The 17,107-nt window shown below is 27.8% G+C and overlaps 1 protein-coding gene across 4 annotated transcripts in view; it reads right to left on the bottom strand.

The window, feature by feature from the left end:
• Positions 1–447: 447 nt before the first annotated feature.
• Imp (IGF-II mRNA-binding protein) overlaps positions 448–17,107 on the bottom strand; it is a 75,018-nt gene continuing 58,358 nt past the window's right edge. For 2 of the 4 annotated variants that reach the window (XM_065508022.1, XM_065508025.1), the window contains 4 exons: positions 4,817–5,191; positions 4,045–4,753; positions 3,808–3,963; positions 448–2,548 (listed from right to left, as the gene is read on the bottom strand). In XM_065508022.1, the coding sequence (XP_065364094.1) occupies positions 2,294–2,548; positions 3,808–3,963; positions 4,045–4,753; positions 4,817–5,191 (1,495 nt within the window). In that variant the 3' untranslated portion in view covers positions 448–2,293. Of the gene's footprint in view, positions 2,549–3,807; positions 3,964–4,044; positions 4,754–4,816; positions 5,192–6,324; positions 6,499–6,830; positions 7,063–17,107 lie in introns of those variants that run through there. The other 2 variants (XM_065508021.1, XM_065508024.1) reach the window with 2 other exon arrangements.

The raw sequence follows: 17,107 nt of genomic DNA on the forward strand, positions 1-17,107 counted from the left end.
TGTTTAGAAGATAATGCACTTACATTGAGGTATTTTAATTACTTGTTTTCATTACTTTTTTTTCTTAAGAAATTTTTCCTTAATTTATTATTATTTTTTTTGTTAATTTTAAGCAAAAAAAAGAAAACAAATGAAAACAAAAATGGGTGTTTTTCCATAAGGTGTTTCTAAATCGAAAATTGTGAAATTTTTCGCTGTAAGTGTGTTTTTTTTTAATGATTTAGCCAGAATTATGATAAAATATATGATTTTAAATTTAGAGTTGCCAAAAAACGTTTATTTAGGAAATTTTGTTTTGAAAATTATAAATTTTGCAGGGATTTTTATTTTAATTTGCCGAAATGTTTAAAGAATTTTGTTGGGGATTTTTTTCTTTTAAAATATTATTTAAAATATGTATGTATTATTAATTGTAGTGCCTTTTTTTCAATAAAACAAAACTTGAGCTAATATTTAAATTTATAATTTAAGCTAAATAATATTTTATTATGCTATATTTAAAAAAAAAATGTATAAAAAAAAATGTTGTAAATAATAGGAATTATCTTTCTTTTTTTATATTATTTTTTTTTTTGTTTTGCTTGTTTTTAACAACGGAAACTACTTTACTAGAATTAAAAATTATGTAAAAAAAAAACAATAGTTGAGGGAAGTGTAAATGATTGTACAAAAAAAAAGGCTATTGTAAATATTAAAGATTTGATTGTTTAATGCTCTGGGGTGGATATGGTTAAGTTACTATAGACTATGTATGGTATTTATGTATTTGGAAAGCAGAGAAACTAAATAACAAAACCTTTAAACCTTAAACTTTTGTTTAAATAATACTTTTTTTGGTTTAGGTTTTCATTTGTTTTGAAAAAAAAAAAAAAACTTTCCTTTTTCTGTTTCATTTGTTATAAAAAATTCCCTATAGTCGGTTTTGAGTTTAAATTAGTGGTTCTATTGCAAAAATACTTCACTTTGTATAAATTATTTAAGAGTTTTTAACAAATTTAATAAAAAAAAAAATTATTTAAACAAAAAAAAAAAACTAAGTTTGTGTTTAAAAAAAACATTACAATACATTTAACAAATCAATTAACATTTCAGCACCGTTTTAAGGCAAACACTTGGTTGAGTTCTAAGTAAAAAATAGACACATATTTTTCAAAATACTTAAAGATTTAAATAAATCTCTAGCAGTAGTTAGTATTATTTAGTATTTGTTTCCAAATCAAAAGACAAATAATAGCAATGGTATAAATAATTACAATTTGATCATATTTCCATTTAAAATATTTTAGTTCTCTCAGTGTATTTTAAATGTAATTATTACAATTTACCGTTAATTTATACTTTTGCTATTACTCTTCCTGTTTTAAGTCTCTCCCTTTCTTTTTTGATTTCATTTAGAGAGAGAGAGTTTGTATGTAAACAAATACCAGAAAATGTGGCCAGATGGTTTGTTTTTCTTTTTTGTTTTTTACGTTTATAACTTTAGATTTTTTTTAGGTTTTTTTTAGGGCTTATAACTATTTTTTATGTATATATGTTTTTTTGTGGTTTTTTGCTTTATGTTTATGGTTTTTTTTAGTTATAATTTATGGTATTTTAGTTATGAACATATAAAAAATTGTCATTCTTTCATATTTTAAGTAAATTTTTTTTTTATATTGTTTGAATTTGTCTTAAGATTTTGTAATTTAATTTTATTTATGCCGAAATATGTATGTTTGTTTTTAAGCAAGCTTGGTTTTGTTTATAAAAAGGGGATTTTTATTTTTGTTATGGTTAAAGCAGCTTTTTTTTTTGTTTGTTTAAATTTTAATTTCACTAAAAGCCAGACCAGTCAGAGTTATTATTATTTCTTGTGTTTAATGAATTTTTTTAGTTTTTTTTTACCAAAAATTGTGTTTTTTTTTAATATATTTTTTTTAATTTCAAAGTTGCCACCTATTTTAGTTTTAAAAAAATGTTGTTAATAATTTTAGCTTGTTATATCTTAAATCAAAATCAATTTGTTGGTTTTTTTTATAGAAAAAAATTTAAAAAAATTTTGTATTTTTTTCTTTTTCGGTAAACTAAATAATTTAAACTGAAATTATAGCCATAAACAATTCAGAGTTATTCTGAGTTTAAATGAAAAAAAAAAATATTACTTAAAAACGAGTTATGACGAGTGTAAATTAGTATTAATTTTTAACTTGCTGTTTTCGTAAATTGAAAGGGAAAAAAAGAGTAGGTTTTTTTTAATAATAAATTTTTAAAAATAAAAAATATAGTTTAATAAATGCTTTTACACCCACACTTCTTACTGATTTGTACTCGCACCCTGCTGCTGCTGCTGCTGCTGTTGTTGTTGCTGCTGCTGCTGTTGTGATGATTGTTGTTGCTGTTGCTGTGGTGGTGTAGGTTGCTGCTGCGGTTGCTGTTGTTGTGACCCACTACCTGAGGAAGTTTGAGCAACTTGTTGCTGTTGTTGTTGTTCTTTGGCAGCTTTTTGTTTTTTGGTAACGGGTGGAGGATTTGTAGACAACATCATGGCTCTAATGCGTCTTTGAGCCGACTAAAAATTACAAAGAAAAAGCAATAAATATTAAATTAAAATCAAATCTGGAAAAATTTTAAAAATATTCCCTTAAATAATAAATAAATTTTCTTAATATGAACAAAAATTATCAAAATTTGTTAAAAATCATTTTGTATTATTAAAAATTATGATGATTTTTTTATTAAATCCCATAAAAATTCAGTTTAGGTTTTTTATTGGTTTATTTTTTTAATAAAAAACCTTTTATTTTTAATAAATCCCTAAACAATTTTATTTAATATTTTATTGCCTTTAATTTTTTGCTATTTTTCAAAAAACAAACTCATTTTTTATGAAAAACTCTTAAATATTACAAATTGTTACAAATTTAACACTCTTATTTTGTTGAGTGTATTTTTAGTCTGCTTTCATGTTAAAATGCAACCCTGCTTTCATTTGTTTATGTTTTGCTGCAACTACCGTTATTTATTTGTCGGTATGTGTGTGAGTGTGTCACAATGTAAACAAACATGTTGTTATGAAGTGTGGCTAACTGTTTGTTTCTTCTAAAATCGCGCCAATAAGAGTAACAGCTTTAGCTTTGAGGTTTGTAGGTAATTAATAGCATTTAAAACATTTTCTTTTAGTTTTTTAACTAAATAACATATATTTAATGCATGAATGAATAAATAATTAAATTCTCTTTATATTAGCATACTTTTTAAGTAGATTTGTTGATAATTTATCAAGTATTATTAAAATTGTTTCTAAAATTTATCTTCTTAGGGGTAAATCCTAAACAAAATTGTAGCATCATGTCCATTGCTGGCTACTAATGGACATTTATTATAGTTTTATCAAACAAATGTCAGTTTAAAAGTTAAAATAATTAAAATTTATTAAAAACTTCCAACTTTTTGTTAAAAATTTTATAATTTTTAATGAAATTTGTTTGAAATTCATGATAAAATAATGAAAATTCTTATAATATTAAAAATTTATATTGCTTTTTGAAGAAATTTCATAATTTTAAAGAAAATTTTGGTAAAATTCTTAATCGAAACGATTTTATATTTGAAATTAATGAAAAAATTAATCAAATCCTAATCAATATTAAATTTTCAAATTTTTTAAAAATAAATACAAATAATCTTTATAAAATCTGTAACAAAATCTATATTTTTGTTCAAAAATATTTTTAATTTAAAGAAAATCTTTTTTTAATTCTTGATTTTTTTTTTAATTCCTTAAATTTGTTTTACTAATTAACACAAACAATCTTAAGTTCAACTTACTTGTACACTGTAAAATGGTCCAATTATGTGTACGGGTGTTTCTTCATCACCGCCCGATGCTGGCGCCAGCGCATGTTCGGGCAATTTGATGACACTGCCGGTGACACGTTGCAATTCACGTACATTCTGGCCACCCTTGCCAATAATACGTCCAACCTAACAACAACACCAAAGAAAAAATACAATTTTCATTATAATTTCGAAGAACTCTATAATTTCTCTACAAAAACCACCCACCTGTGAGCTGGCCACTAAAATTTCCACAGTTAATCTAACATCATCGGTGCCGCACATAAAGCCCTCCTCACGCATCTTCTCAAAAATCATATACTGAGCCTTCCACTGACCCTCCGGTGTACCCACAATGGTCACCTTACGTTCCGTCTGCTGTTCCGCCGGCTTATCGTTGTCCAGTGGTGCGATCTTTAGCGAAGCATTCGAGAAACGCATTATGCTGCGTATGTGCGAGCCCTTAGTACCAATGATAGCACCCACCGCATTATTGGGTATATAGAGGTATGTGGTCTCCTGCATATCGTTGGGGAAGACGGGCGGCACAACGGGGGCGGGTGTCTTCGATATGGGAAAACCGGGGCAGGGGGCATAAGACATGCTAGGATTAAAGATCATGCCATTGCCCGGTGTGGACATCATGGCCATGGGTGGCAGACCGGGGAACATGACACTTTGGGGGGCCATGGCCTGTAAATCATTCTCATAGCTTTGACGCAGTTTCGAGCTGATTTGATTTTCTGCACGCGACATATTGTCAATGGCGCCCTTAACGGTGATAATACGTTCCAAATTAAAACTGTTAATGTCATTGATGGAGCTGACCGTGATTTTGGTGTCGGTCTCCTGCATGATGCGCTTAATAGTGTTGCCATTCTTGCCGATAATACGGCCGATTAAATTGTTGTGGGCCAAAATTTTTAAACAAATTTCACTAAAATAAAAAAAAATTGTTAAAAAAACAAAGTTAAATTAAAAGTAAATTATTTATATTTACCCCTTATTTGTGGCATTGGCTTCCTGTTGCATTACTTCTAGTATACGTTTGCAAGCATTTGTACAATTCTCGGGATTGCCATAAATTGTTATGGCCTTTTCCAGTGAGCCGACATTTTCTTTTCGATGGACATCGACACGAGCACGACTTTGCTGTGTGATCGTGCGTATGGTGCTGCCCTGGCGTCCTATGATGGCACCCACCATTTCGCTTTGTACCAAAATGCGTAGCGGAAAGTCCGCCTGACGTCCGGGGCCTGGCATACCGGGATATGGATTACGTTGGTTGCGTTGAGTGCGACGTTGATTTTTATCTAATTGCTCGGCGTGTAATTTGTTGCCTTCGAATTCAACACCGTTTAAACCACCAGCAGCTCTAAAAAGAAAATTAAATGAATTAAGAAATAAAATTAGTAAAATTTATAAAAAGAAAATAATTTTAAAATAAATATAATTTAAGTTTTAATAGATTAAATTGTATTGCTTTCATTTATATTTTTTAAATTCAATAAAAATCGTTTTATTTTTAATAAAATAAGAAAAAAATATTTTTTCAACAAAAATCGTTTTATAATTTGTTTATTTATTGATTTTTTTTATTAAATCCTATTTTCTAGGTTTGTTTAAGTATTTCTCATTCATATTGCTTTGAATTAAATCCAATTCTATGAAAAAATCCCTTTATTTTCTCATTTCTTAATAAAATTTTGTTCAGTGTATTTTTCTTGCTGTTGTTTTTGTGCAAATACAACCCTGCTTTGATTTGTTTATGTTTTGCAGCAAGTACCGTTATTTATGTGGGGCGATGTATGTGTGGGAGTGTGTGGGTGTGTAAAATCAAATGTAAACAAATATGTCGTTATAAAGTGTTGCCAATAGGATAAAGTAAAGCCATTAGCTGGAAAATCCGCGTTTAGAAGTTTGCATGTAAAATATTACATTTATTTAGAATTTCATGTATTTTTGTTAATAAATTGTGAATTTTTAATACAATTTAGAGGAATTATTAAAATTTCAGGTATTATTTAATAATTTTACTGAAATTGTCAGATTTTTTTAAACAAATGTCTGGTTAAATCAAAAGAGTTTGCGCATTATCGGATTATATATAATAGTAGGTCTTTATTTAGTACTAAATAAGTTTCACATCTAAATTTTTATATAGTTTGTGATAAGCTTTAATCGAAAATCTTTTTAAAGACCCCATTAAGTTTCCATTGTAGTTCTTTATAAAGCCTTTCTTTAAATAAAACCTTAATATTTATAGAAATAAGTAAAAATTTAAACAATTTCTAATACAAATGCCAATGTAATCAATTATATTTGAAATTTTTTACAACTTAAATCTAAAATTTATAGAATTTTTATTAGTGTGCCAAAAAATGTTTCCAAAATATTTGCCAAAAATGTTCTTAAGTTTTTTTTTTTTAAAAATTTCGAATTTGTTTTAAGAAAATTTTGTGTTTTTTTGTGTTGTAGTAAAATGTATGTGTGAAGAAGAGTATATACCTTTGAGCTTGTTCATTATTCTCGAATGTTATATGAACAGTCTGAGTTTGTGGGTCCTTACTAGAGACAGCCTCACATTGTTTGACGATGCCATATGGCTTCAAAAGAGGTTCGATGTCTTCGAAACGAGTTTGCAGCGGTATGCCGCTAATTAAAATCTTTGAAGTCGAAACACTGTGAACGGAAGAAAGAAGAAAGAAAAAAGCAAACAAAAAAAAAATATAGAGAAAAACTTAAAAAATCTTCCTTATTGGTTTTAAATTTAAATTCTTTAAAAAGCTGGCTAGAGTTATGTAATTGAATTATTACCAAGTTAAAGACAGGCAAAAAAAAAGCGAAATTGAAAAACTACTCTTACTAAAGGGGGGAGAGAGGAGGCTGTTTCTAAGGAACAACAATTTCAAAGAAATCTGTGTGTTTTAAAAAAAAGCGTTTTTAACTACTTACTAATAAATTTTAAATAAATTTTACAACTTGTTGTTAAATTTTAAATGAATGTTTTTTACCTTGTCACCAGCATTTTGAATTTGTAACAAAACTTGTCTGCTTTAAACATTCACTAAATATTTAACTTTAACGCTTAATTTTTTTCACACTTTACAAGAATTTTTTACATTACACAATTGGTTAAACACATACGCCGAATATTAAGATTTGGAAATGAATTTTGAACAACACAAAAATATTGTTATTTTAAAAACAAATCGAAAATAAAAACACAGAACTTGACGACGGAAATTTTTTGTTTGCTATGAAAATTTTGACAATTTTTAGTTTGAAAATAATTTCAAATGTTTCTAAATTTAAAAAAAAACAAGCATGGTGGTTAAAAAAGCTAAATTTTCAACAAAAAAATTAAATGAAATTTAATTTTTTCTTATAGATTTTCCTAAAAATTTTGAATTTTTCAAAAATTTTTAATACAAATTTTAAAAGAAATGTAAATGAAGATAAGCAATATAATTTTTTTTAAATTCCAATAATTTTGAAAAAAAAAATTTTATTTGAGTTTAAAGATTTGTTAAAAATTTTAAATATGGGAAAATATAACCAAATAATCAATTAATCAATCTTAATTTCTTTATTTATGACATTTTGAAGATTTTTGTACAAAAAAATCTCAAAACTGACAATTTTCTCTCTAAATGTAGAACCAGCCCTGGATATGTAGTGTGGCAACACCTCAATATTTTGTTTTGTATAATAAAACGCCGTTAAGAGAAAAAACAGCCTGGCTATGAAGTGTGTTTACGTTTTATTGTTTTGTTTTATTATAAAACAACGGCGTTAAGAGAAAAACATACCGGCTTTGAAGTTTGCATGAGATTTATTTGCAATTTGAATGAATAAATACCAGATTTTTAATAAAATGTTCATGATTTATAGAGATTTAACTAAATTTCTTAGGATTTACTTTGTTTTTTAAAACAATATTTATTTTTTCTAAAGTAAATAAAAATTATTCAATTTGGAAATTTTTTTTACAAGATTTTAATGTTTATAGAGAACCGTTTCGACTAATTTTAAAAAGTTTTCGTATAAATTTTCAATAAAAACCAGTTTCATCTACATAAAATATCCTACTGATTACCAGAAGCATTAAACAAAACTACATACATACACAAAATTCTGAAATTAAACAAACTTTTTCAGAACCGGTTAAAACCGTTTTGCAATGAAATCTAAAAAACCTTAGTTTTTTGCATAAAAATCGCAGTAATTAAACAAAAACTAAAAGAAATCACAAAATCTAAAATATTTAGTAAATTTTTGTCGAACCGTTTAAAACCGGTTTTGAAACGGTTATTCATTTAATCAAGAAATATCATATTTTTATTAAAAAAAGTCATTAAACAATAAAAATTTAAAAAAATAGTAAAGTTTTTGAATTAAGTTATTTGCTGACGAAACGGTTTTGGAACCGGTTTTCACAATAAACCGCTGAAAACAGTTTTTAAGAAAGCAAAATCACGAAATGTATGAAAAATAAATAATTTTGATATACCGATTAAAACCGTTTACGAAACGGTTGTCAACGGTTTTAGAACCGCTTTTTTCAATTTATCAAGAAAAATTATATTTTAATAAAAAAAAGTCCATTTGACATGAAAATTTAATAAAAATTACAAAAAATTTTTAAATAAACTCAGTTTTTTAAAAAACGGTTTTACAACGGTTTTACATAACCATAAAAAAGTTTGTTTTTTATTCAAAAAATCATATAATAAGTGAAATTACATAAATTTACGATAAACAGCAACTTTTGGCAAAAAAAATAAAACCGGTTACGAAACGGTTTTTAACCGTTTATTACAATTATTTGTTAAAATACCCTTTGATATGATTTTAATCATAAACAAAGTAAAATTAAATGAATTTTTACACAAATGTTAATTTTTCAAGAAACGGTTATGATCCGGTTTTAATCAGTTTGGATACGGTTTTTTCAATTAATCAAGAAAATTTATATTTTATTAAAGAAACATCATATTTAACAAAAGAATTTGCTAAAAAATCCAAAATTTTGTAAGAAATCCAATTTTTGACAAACCGGTTCTGAAACGGTTTATTTACAATTTACCGTTAAAAAGTAGTTTTTATAATAAAACTGATTTATTATATGAAATTAAAAAAAATTACAATAAATATACATTTTTGTCGAACCGGTTATTATCCGTTTGAAACCGGTTATTAATCGGGTTTTTTTCAATTGACCAAGAAAAATTTCAATTTAATAAAGAAATATCGAATTTAATATGAAATTAAAATAAATGGATTAAAATTTTTGGAATAAATTAATATTTAAAGAAACGTTTACGTTACGGTTTAGAACCGTTTGTTGTAATTAGTCTTTGCAAAAGGATTATTTAAGATAAAAATCTGATTTAACATGAAATTTAAATAAATGGAGTAAAATTTTTGGAATAATTAATATTTAATGAAACGTTAACGTTACGGTTTTGAACCGTTTGTTGTAATTAGTCATTGAAACATGTTTTTTAAGATAAAATTGAAATATAAAACCATATTTGCTAGGAAAAATTTAAATTAAAAACATTTTTGGGAAACCGTTTAAAACCGTTTTGGAAACGGTTTTCTCAATTGCCTTAAAAAAATAAATTTTAATAATGAAAAATCGAATTGAACCTGAAATTTAAATAAATAAAGTAAAATTTTGGGAATAAATTAATATTTAAAGAATCGGTTACGTTACGATTTTGAACCGTTTGTTGTAATTAGTCATTAAAACTTATTTATTAAGAAAAAATTCAAATTCAAAACCACATTTGCAAGAAAAAATAAAAATTATCAAATTTTTGGAGAACCGTTTAAAACCGTTTTGGAAACGGTTTTCTCAATTAGCAAAGAAAATTTTATTTTTTCTGTAATAAAATTGCATAAAATAGGGAAATTAAATAAAAACATTTCAAAATTTCAAAAATATGTAAGTTTTGGCTAAACGGTTCGTAACCGTCTTCGAACCGTTTAAAAACGTTTTTTATTTTATATTAAAAATTACTGCTAATACTTTTTTTTTGAAAACAGATCATATGAAATCATTGCGAACCGGTTTTGATGCGGTTGTAACCGGTTTTTTTAATTAGCACAGAAAATTAAATTTGTTTTTGTATAAAATTCGCTTAATAGGGGAAATTTAATAATAAAATAAAAAAATTTTGAAAATATTTCAAGTTTTGGTCAAACGGTTCGTAACGGTTTTCGAACCGTTTGAAAACGTTTACTATTTTATATTAAAAATTACTGCTAATTCTTTTAAAGATTAAAAAAAACATAAATATAAATTAATTACGAAACGGTTTTGATGCGGTTGTTAGCGGTTTTTATTTTATATTTTAAAAATTTCAAATATTGAATATTTTATTTTATTCAAAATCTTTTTAACCGTTTTTTTGAAATTCCTTTTCCAAAAATTTCCAGGTATTTAATACAATATTTGTTCACATCATCAAGTTTTGAGAAGTTTTTTTCTACGTTAATTTCTTAATAAACAACACAAATATTTTTGTTGTTGTTGTCATTAACATAAGAATTTATTTTTCTTTTAAAGCGCGCAAACACAAAAACTGCAACATATTTTCAAAAAAATTAAAAAAAAAACTGCTTATGAAATTAAAACTATACTAAAGTTGTAGCACAAAAAAAATGCAAATCTTAGCAAAAAACAAAAACAACTTTAAAACCCTCTTAGAAGAGAGTGAGGAGGGGGGTCTAAGGATTACACACAGTTGAAGTAGAGGAATGAAGACCAGAAAACAAACCCAAAAAAATAAAAAAAAATACCATAATTCCTGGAAAAACAGCGCCAGCTTAGCAAAAATATGCGCAAGTTCAATATACTTTAGAAAACTTCAATATAGTATAAACATTTTTGTATTTCTTCAACAGCCATAAAGGTTCTCTTGCTAAAAGCCGATACATAAAGTGGCAAGTTGAAATGAAGAAGAGGAGAATAAAAAAAAAACTTGTGTTTTGAAATACAACCGCATCCGCAGGAATTTACAGTAAACATTATTATGTAGAAGCTGAAGAAGTCATTTGTGAGGTTGTTGTAAGTAAGAGAGAGAGAGAGAGGGAGGGAGAGAAAGAGAGATAAAATGTTTATAATATGAGGCTGCCAGAATATGATGCTGCTGTTTATAAACAAGCATATTTTCTTTAACTGCCGCCTACTCCCCCCTTTTTGTTAAGCGCGCGTAAAAATTCCATATCAAACATCCTCAACTAACTGCAAAAGATACTTTAACACAATCTGGTAGCGCCAATTAGGGGGGCAACACTATTTGTTTATTAAAAAAAAAGTGCTGCCTAGTTTACCGGCTTAGCAATGTGGCCAATTAAGAGTTTTTTTAAACCAAAAAATATTTAAAAAGTAGTTTTTTTTTGCAAAATCTGCTGCCGGGGCCTTAGTTTGTTGTTCTCTGTTCTAAAAAAACACACATCTGAAGTAAATTATTTCAACTTGATTTTGTTTTTGTTTATATGTTGTGTAGTGTAGTGTTTTTGTGCAGCATCCGCAAATCCGGGAGATATTTCTGTTTGTTGTACTTGTTTTTTTCCTTTCTTCCTCTTCTTCTTCTTTGTAATTGTAAGAAAAATATGCACCAACTTCATAATCATGCTAAGACAAGCAACCAACCTCATTATCAACAATTGGATGTGTATGTTGTGTGGTGGACCAACAACATTCCCAGACCAAAACAATAACAAAAGCTAAAAAAAAAATATCAAGCACTAAAAAGTCATTATACATACAAACACTGTGGTGGTGCAGCAGCACCACATACCAAATAAATAAATATGTAAGTATTATTGTTGCACAGTTGCTGAATGGTGGAGTAAATTAAAGTCTTTCTAAGTCTACTACGTTTTCTTAAGCAGCAAAAACAATAACAACAATAACAACAAAAGCTGGCATTGATTGTTACAGTATGGTATTTTTGGCTGGTTTGACTTGTTTACATTTTAATCTAGTGCTTTTTGTCTTGTACTCCCTCTCCCCCTCTTCCACACAAAACAAACTCTCCTACTCTTTAGTAGAGGATTTTTTTCTTCTTTAGTGTTATGAGAGTGTGTTTGGTTGTGTATAAATGACAATGTTGTTTCTTTTATTTTTTTTTTTAAGGTGGGAGCTGTTTAAGAAATGTGTGTTTATTTGTTGAAGCTAGAAGCCGGCTTTTTTGTTGTTGTTGTTTATTTTCAAGTTGGACTTTCTGCATGTTTTTATAGTATTTGGTATGCAGACAGTGTGTAGCAACAATAATAAAAATAAGAACAACAACAGCAATACCTTTTTGTATTACAAAAAGGAAAAAACAACAACAAAAAAGAAGGTCTTTTAAAAGCACATTAATATTATGAATAACTGAGAGGATAAGAAGAGCAACGAAAAAAAGTGATGTCAAGTCTTAAACTAAAACCAGAAATAGCGACATTCTTTAAACAATTTGGTAAATAAAAAGAAGCAAAAAATGTTGAATTAAAATCCTAGACTTTAAAACTTAATTTTTTTCAAGGTAAAATCCAAAAGTTTTAGTAGATTCTTTCCTACATATTTGTAACATGTCAACGATTTGTTAGAATCTTAAACAAAATCCAGGAATAGCGACATTCTTTAAACAATTTGGTAAATAAAAATTAAAAAAATTTTTTAATTCACATTCTAGACTTTAAAACAACATTTATTTTATTCTTTAGAATGCAAAAACTTAATTTTTTTCCAGGTGGAATCCAAAAGTTTTAGGAGATTCCTGCCCACATATTTGGAACAGGTCTAAGATTTGCCGGAATCTATTAAGTCTTAAACAATAAGAAGGAATATCGGCATTCTTTAAACAATTTGTAAATAAAAATTAAATGAAAGTGTTGAATTCACATTCTAGACTTCAAAAGAACATAAAGCATGCCAAATTGAGGTCTTCTGGAATGTAAAACCCAAAAGTTTTAGGAGATTCTTTCCTACATATTTGGAACATGTCTAAGATTTGTTAGAATCTATTAAGTCTTAAACAATAACATGAAATATCGGCATTTTTTAAACAATTTGTAAATAAAAATGAAAAAAAAAAATCTTGAATTCAAATCCTAACCTTCAAAAGAACAGAAAGAATACAAAAACTTCCTTTTTTTCAAGGTAGAACCCAAAAGATTTAGGAGATTCTTTCCTTTAAATAAAAAAGCAAAAAATCTTAAATTCACATTGTAGACTTCAAAAGAACATAAATCATGCCAAATTGAGGTCTTCTGGAATGTAAAACCCAAAAGTTTTAGGAGATTCTTTCCTACATATTTGGAATATGTCCAAGATTTGCCGGAATCTATTAAGTCTTAAACAATAACAAGAAATATCGGCATTTTTTAAACAATTTGTAAATAAAAATTAAAAAAAAAATCTTGAATTCAAATCCTAACCTTCAAAAGAACAGAAAGAATGTAAAAACTTCCTCTTTTTCAAGGTAGAAACCAAAAGTTTTAGGAGATTCTTTCCTACATATTTGGAACATGTCAAAGATTTTTTAGAATCTTAAACAAAAACCAGAAATAGAGACATTCTTTAAACAATTTGTAAATAAAATTTAAAAAAAAAAAATTTGAATTCACATTCTAGACTTCAAAAGAACATAAATCATGCCAAATTGAGATCTTCTGGAAAGTAACTACATTCTAGAACCCAAAAGTTTTAGGAAATTCTTTCGTACATATTTGGAATATGTCCAAGATTTGCCGGAATCTATTAAATTCCTTTTTAAGAGGGAAACTAAAGGAGTATCAAGCTGTTTTAAAAGGATTTCTCTCATCAAAAATCTAAAAGGGTTCAAGATCTTTAGGAAAGACCTAAGAGCCAAATTGAGCTCTTCTGGAAAGTAACTACATTCTAGAACCCAAAAGTTTTAGGAAATTCTTTCGTACATATTTGGAATATGTCTAAGATTTGCCGAAATCTATTAAATTCCTTTTGAAAGGGAAACTAAAGGAGTATCAAACTGTTTTAAAAGGCTTGAAAGGGTTCAAGATCTTAATGGAAGACCTAAGTTATAGAAGTTTCTTTCATATTTAGAACAAATCTAAGATAAAACATGTTTAAGGTTTAGGATCCCAAGATTCAATGGATGATCGTGAATGATCTTCATCCAAATCCATAGGAAAAATTTTCATATTTAGAACAAATCTAAGGATTCTATTCATTTCATGAAAGAATCCCAATCATGATAAAGCTGTTTTGAAATGTATTCTTTCACTAAACATCATCTGAAAGGTTTCAAATTCCTCGATTCAGTGGATCTTGCATAAAACATCTGGAAGTTTAAAGATCAAATGATTCAGTAGAAGATCAAGGATGATGTTCATCAAAAACCACAGGAAATTCTTTCATATTTGGAACAAATCTAGTTTCAATCCCATTCATGGAAGAACCTAAAGATGAATCTGTTTTTAAATTTTTTATTTCCTAAAACATCTTGAAGGTTAAAGATCCAATGATTCAGTATATCAAGGATGATCTTTATCTAAAGTCATAAGAGATTCTTTAAAATTTGGAACGAATCCAAAGTTTCAATCTCATTCATGGAAGAACCTCAATAGGATTCAATGGATGATCGTGAATGATCTTCATCCAAATCCATAGGAAAAATTTTCATATTTAGAACAAATCAAAGGTTTCATTTCATGGAAGAAGCCCAATTTAGAAATGTGTTCTTTCACTAAACATCATCTGGAAGGTTTCAGATTCCCTGATTCAGTGGATCTTTCCTAAAACATCTGGAAGGTTAAAGATCAAATGCTTCAGTAGAAGTTCAAGAATGATCTAAAGCCATAAGAGATTCTTTCATATTTGGAACAAATCCAAAGTTTCAATGCCATTCATGGAAGAACCTCAATTATGATAAAGCTGTTTTTAATTGTAGATCTTTCCTAAAACATCTGGAAGTTTAAAGATCACATGATTCAGTAGAAGTTCAAGGATGATGTTCATCAAAAACCACAGGAAATTCTTACATATTTGGAACAAATCTAGTTTCAATCCCATTCATGGAGGAACCTAAAGATGAATCTGTTTTGAAATTTCTTATTGTTTAAAACATCTTTAAGGTTTAAGTACCCATGATTCGATGAATGATCGTGGATGGTCTAAGGTTTTAGTGGATGATCCAAAGTTACAATCCCATTCATGGAAGAACATGAAGATGAATCTGTTTTGTTATTTCTTAATCTTTAATGTTTAAGTTTCCATGATTCAGAGAACGATCGTGGAAGGTCCAACATTTCAGTGCAGGATCTTTATCCAATGCCATAGGAGATTATTTTATATTTAAAACAAATCTAAGGTTTCAATCCCATTCATGGAAGAACATGAAGTAAGATGAATCTATTTTGAAAATCTTATGATTCAGTGAATGATCATGGATGGTCCAACGTTTCAGTGGAGGATCTTTATCCAATGCCATAGGAGATTCTTTTATATTTAAAACAAATCTAAGATTTCAATTCCTTTCATGGAAGAAACTGAATTATGAGGAAGTTGTTTTGAACTCAGATCGTTCATAAAATATCTGTAAGACTTAAGATCCTATGATTCTGTGGATGATCGATCGAAAATGATCAATGATCCAAAATCATAGGAGATTCTTTCATATTTAAAACAAATCAATTCATGGAAGAAGCTGAAGTTAGATGATTCAATGGATGATTTTCACCCAAAACAATAGAAGACTCTTCTATATTTACAACAAATCTAAGGTTTCCTCTCATGGAATTGAAGCCATTTTGAAAGGATTTCTTTCATAAAGGTCTTAGTTTCCATGATTGAGTTAATGAGCGTACATGATCCAAAGAATGTGTGAAAGATCTAATGATTCAATGGATAATCTTCATAGGAGATTCTTCTATATTTAGAACAAATCTAAGGTTTAAATTTCTGCCATGGAATTGAAGCCATTTTGAAAGGATTTCTTCATGAAGGTCTAAGATCCCATGATCCAAAGATTCTGTGACTGATCTAATGATTCAATGGATGATCTTCTTTCTTATTTAAAACAAAAGGTTTCAATTCATTTTGTGCAATCAGCTGAAGTTAGATGATTCAGTAAATGATCGAGTGGATGATCTTCATCCAAAACCATAGGAGATTCTTCTATATTTAGAACAAATCTAAGGTTTCCTCTCATGGAATTGAAGCCATTTTGAAAGGATTTCTTTCATAAACGTCTAAGTTTCCATGATTCAGTTAATGAGCGAACATGATCCAAAGAATCTGTGAAAGATCTTCAGAGGAGATTCTTCTGTATTTTGAATTCCTCTCATGGAATTGAAGCCATTTTGAAAGGATTTCTTTCATAAAGGTCTAAGTTTCCATGATCCAAAGATTCTGTGACTGATCAATGGATGATCTTCATAGGAGATTCTTTCTATTCCTTTCATGCAAGAACAAGGAGTATAACGAGTTTCCTAAAAGAACCTAAAGTATGAGGAAGCCGTTTCTAAAAGGCTTTCTTTCATAAAACCTCTAAAAATCGCTAAATTCTCTTTTCACATAAGAAGCTTAAAGCAATAAAAGCTTCTTTTTTTTAAATTTATTGGATTTAAATGTTTAAACACCACAACGGTAAGATTCTTTTGAAGCTTCTTGTTTAATTTTCTGTATAAAAAAAAAAATCTTATATTTTTCTCCTTCCCATTATAACAACTCTCCAGCAATCTAAACTTCATACTTAATTAAAACCAGCCAGAAAACGATATAAAAAAAGCAAAACAGCAAAAAACAAAGTGCCAAAAAAATATCTTTTTCCAAGAATTCCGGGGCACTAAAGCTTTTGTTTGTGTGTGTTTGGATGCTGGCTAAACATTTTGATTTGTGACTTACAGTCTTGAAAGACTTTTAAGCCTTAATGGAATGTTGGTTAAGTAGGTATTTTAAGCAAAACCCTTTTTTTTTTAAAAAAAAAGTAACGGTTAGAAAACATTGTTTTAAAGGCATGACTTTTAAAAGATTTTAAAAGAGAAATTCTAAGAAATTTGTCTGCCATTCATTCATTCATTCAAACATATTAGAGTTTTGTATGCTCTAAAATAAATTAGGAAATTGCTTTGGCTGAAATGGTGGTGGAAGAACAGCAGCATGCTGCTGGATGATGAGTTTGTGCACAAAGTAGGCGTTACCTCAATATACTTAATTGCATTTTATCAGTTGTTTTGCTAACAATGCAATTTCCAGCGACAGCCAAATGCATTCCATCTCATAAACTGCATCCTTTTGTTTTTCTTGGCA

Source organism: Calliphora vicina, chromosome 4, assembly GCF_958450345.1.
Source record: "Calliphora vicina chromosome 4, idCalVici1.1, whole genome shotgun sequence".
Lineage (NCBI taxonomy): Eukaryota > Metazoa > Arthropoda > Insecta > Diptera > Calliphoridae > Calliphora > Calliphora vicina.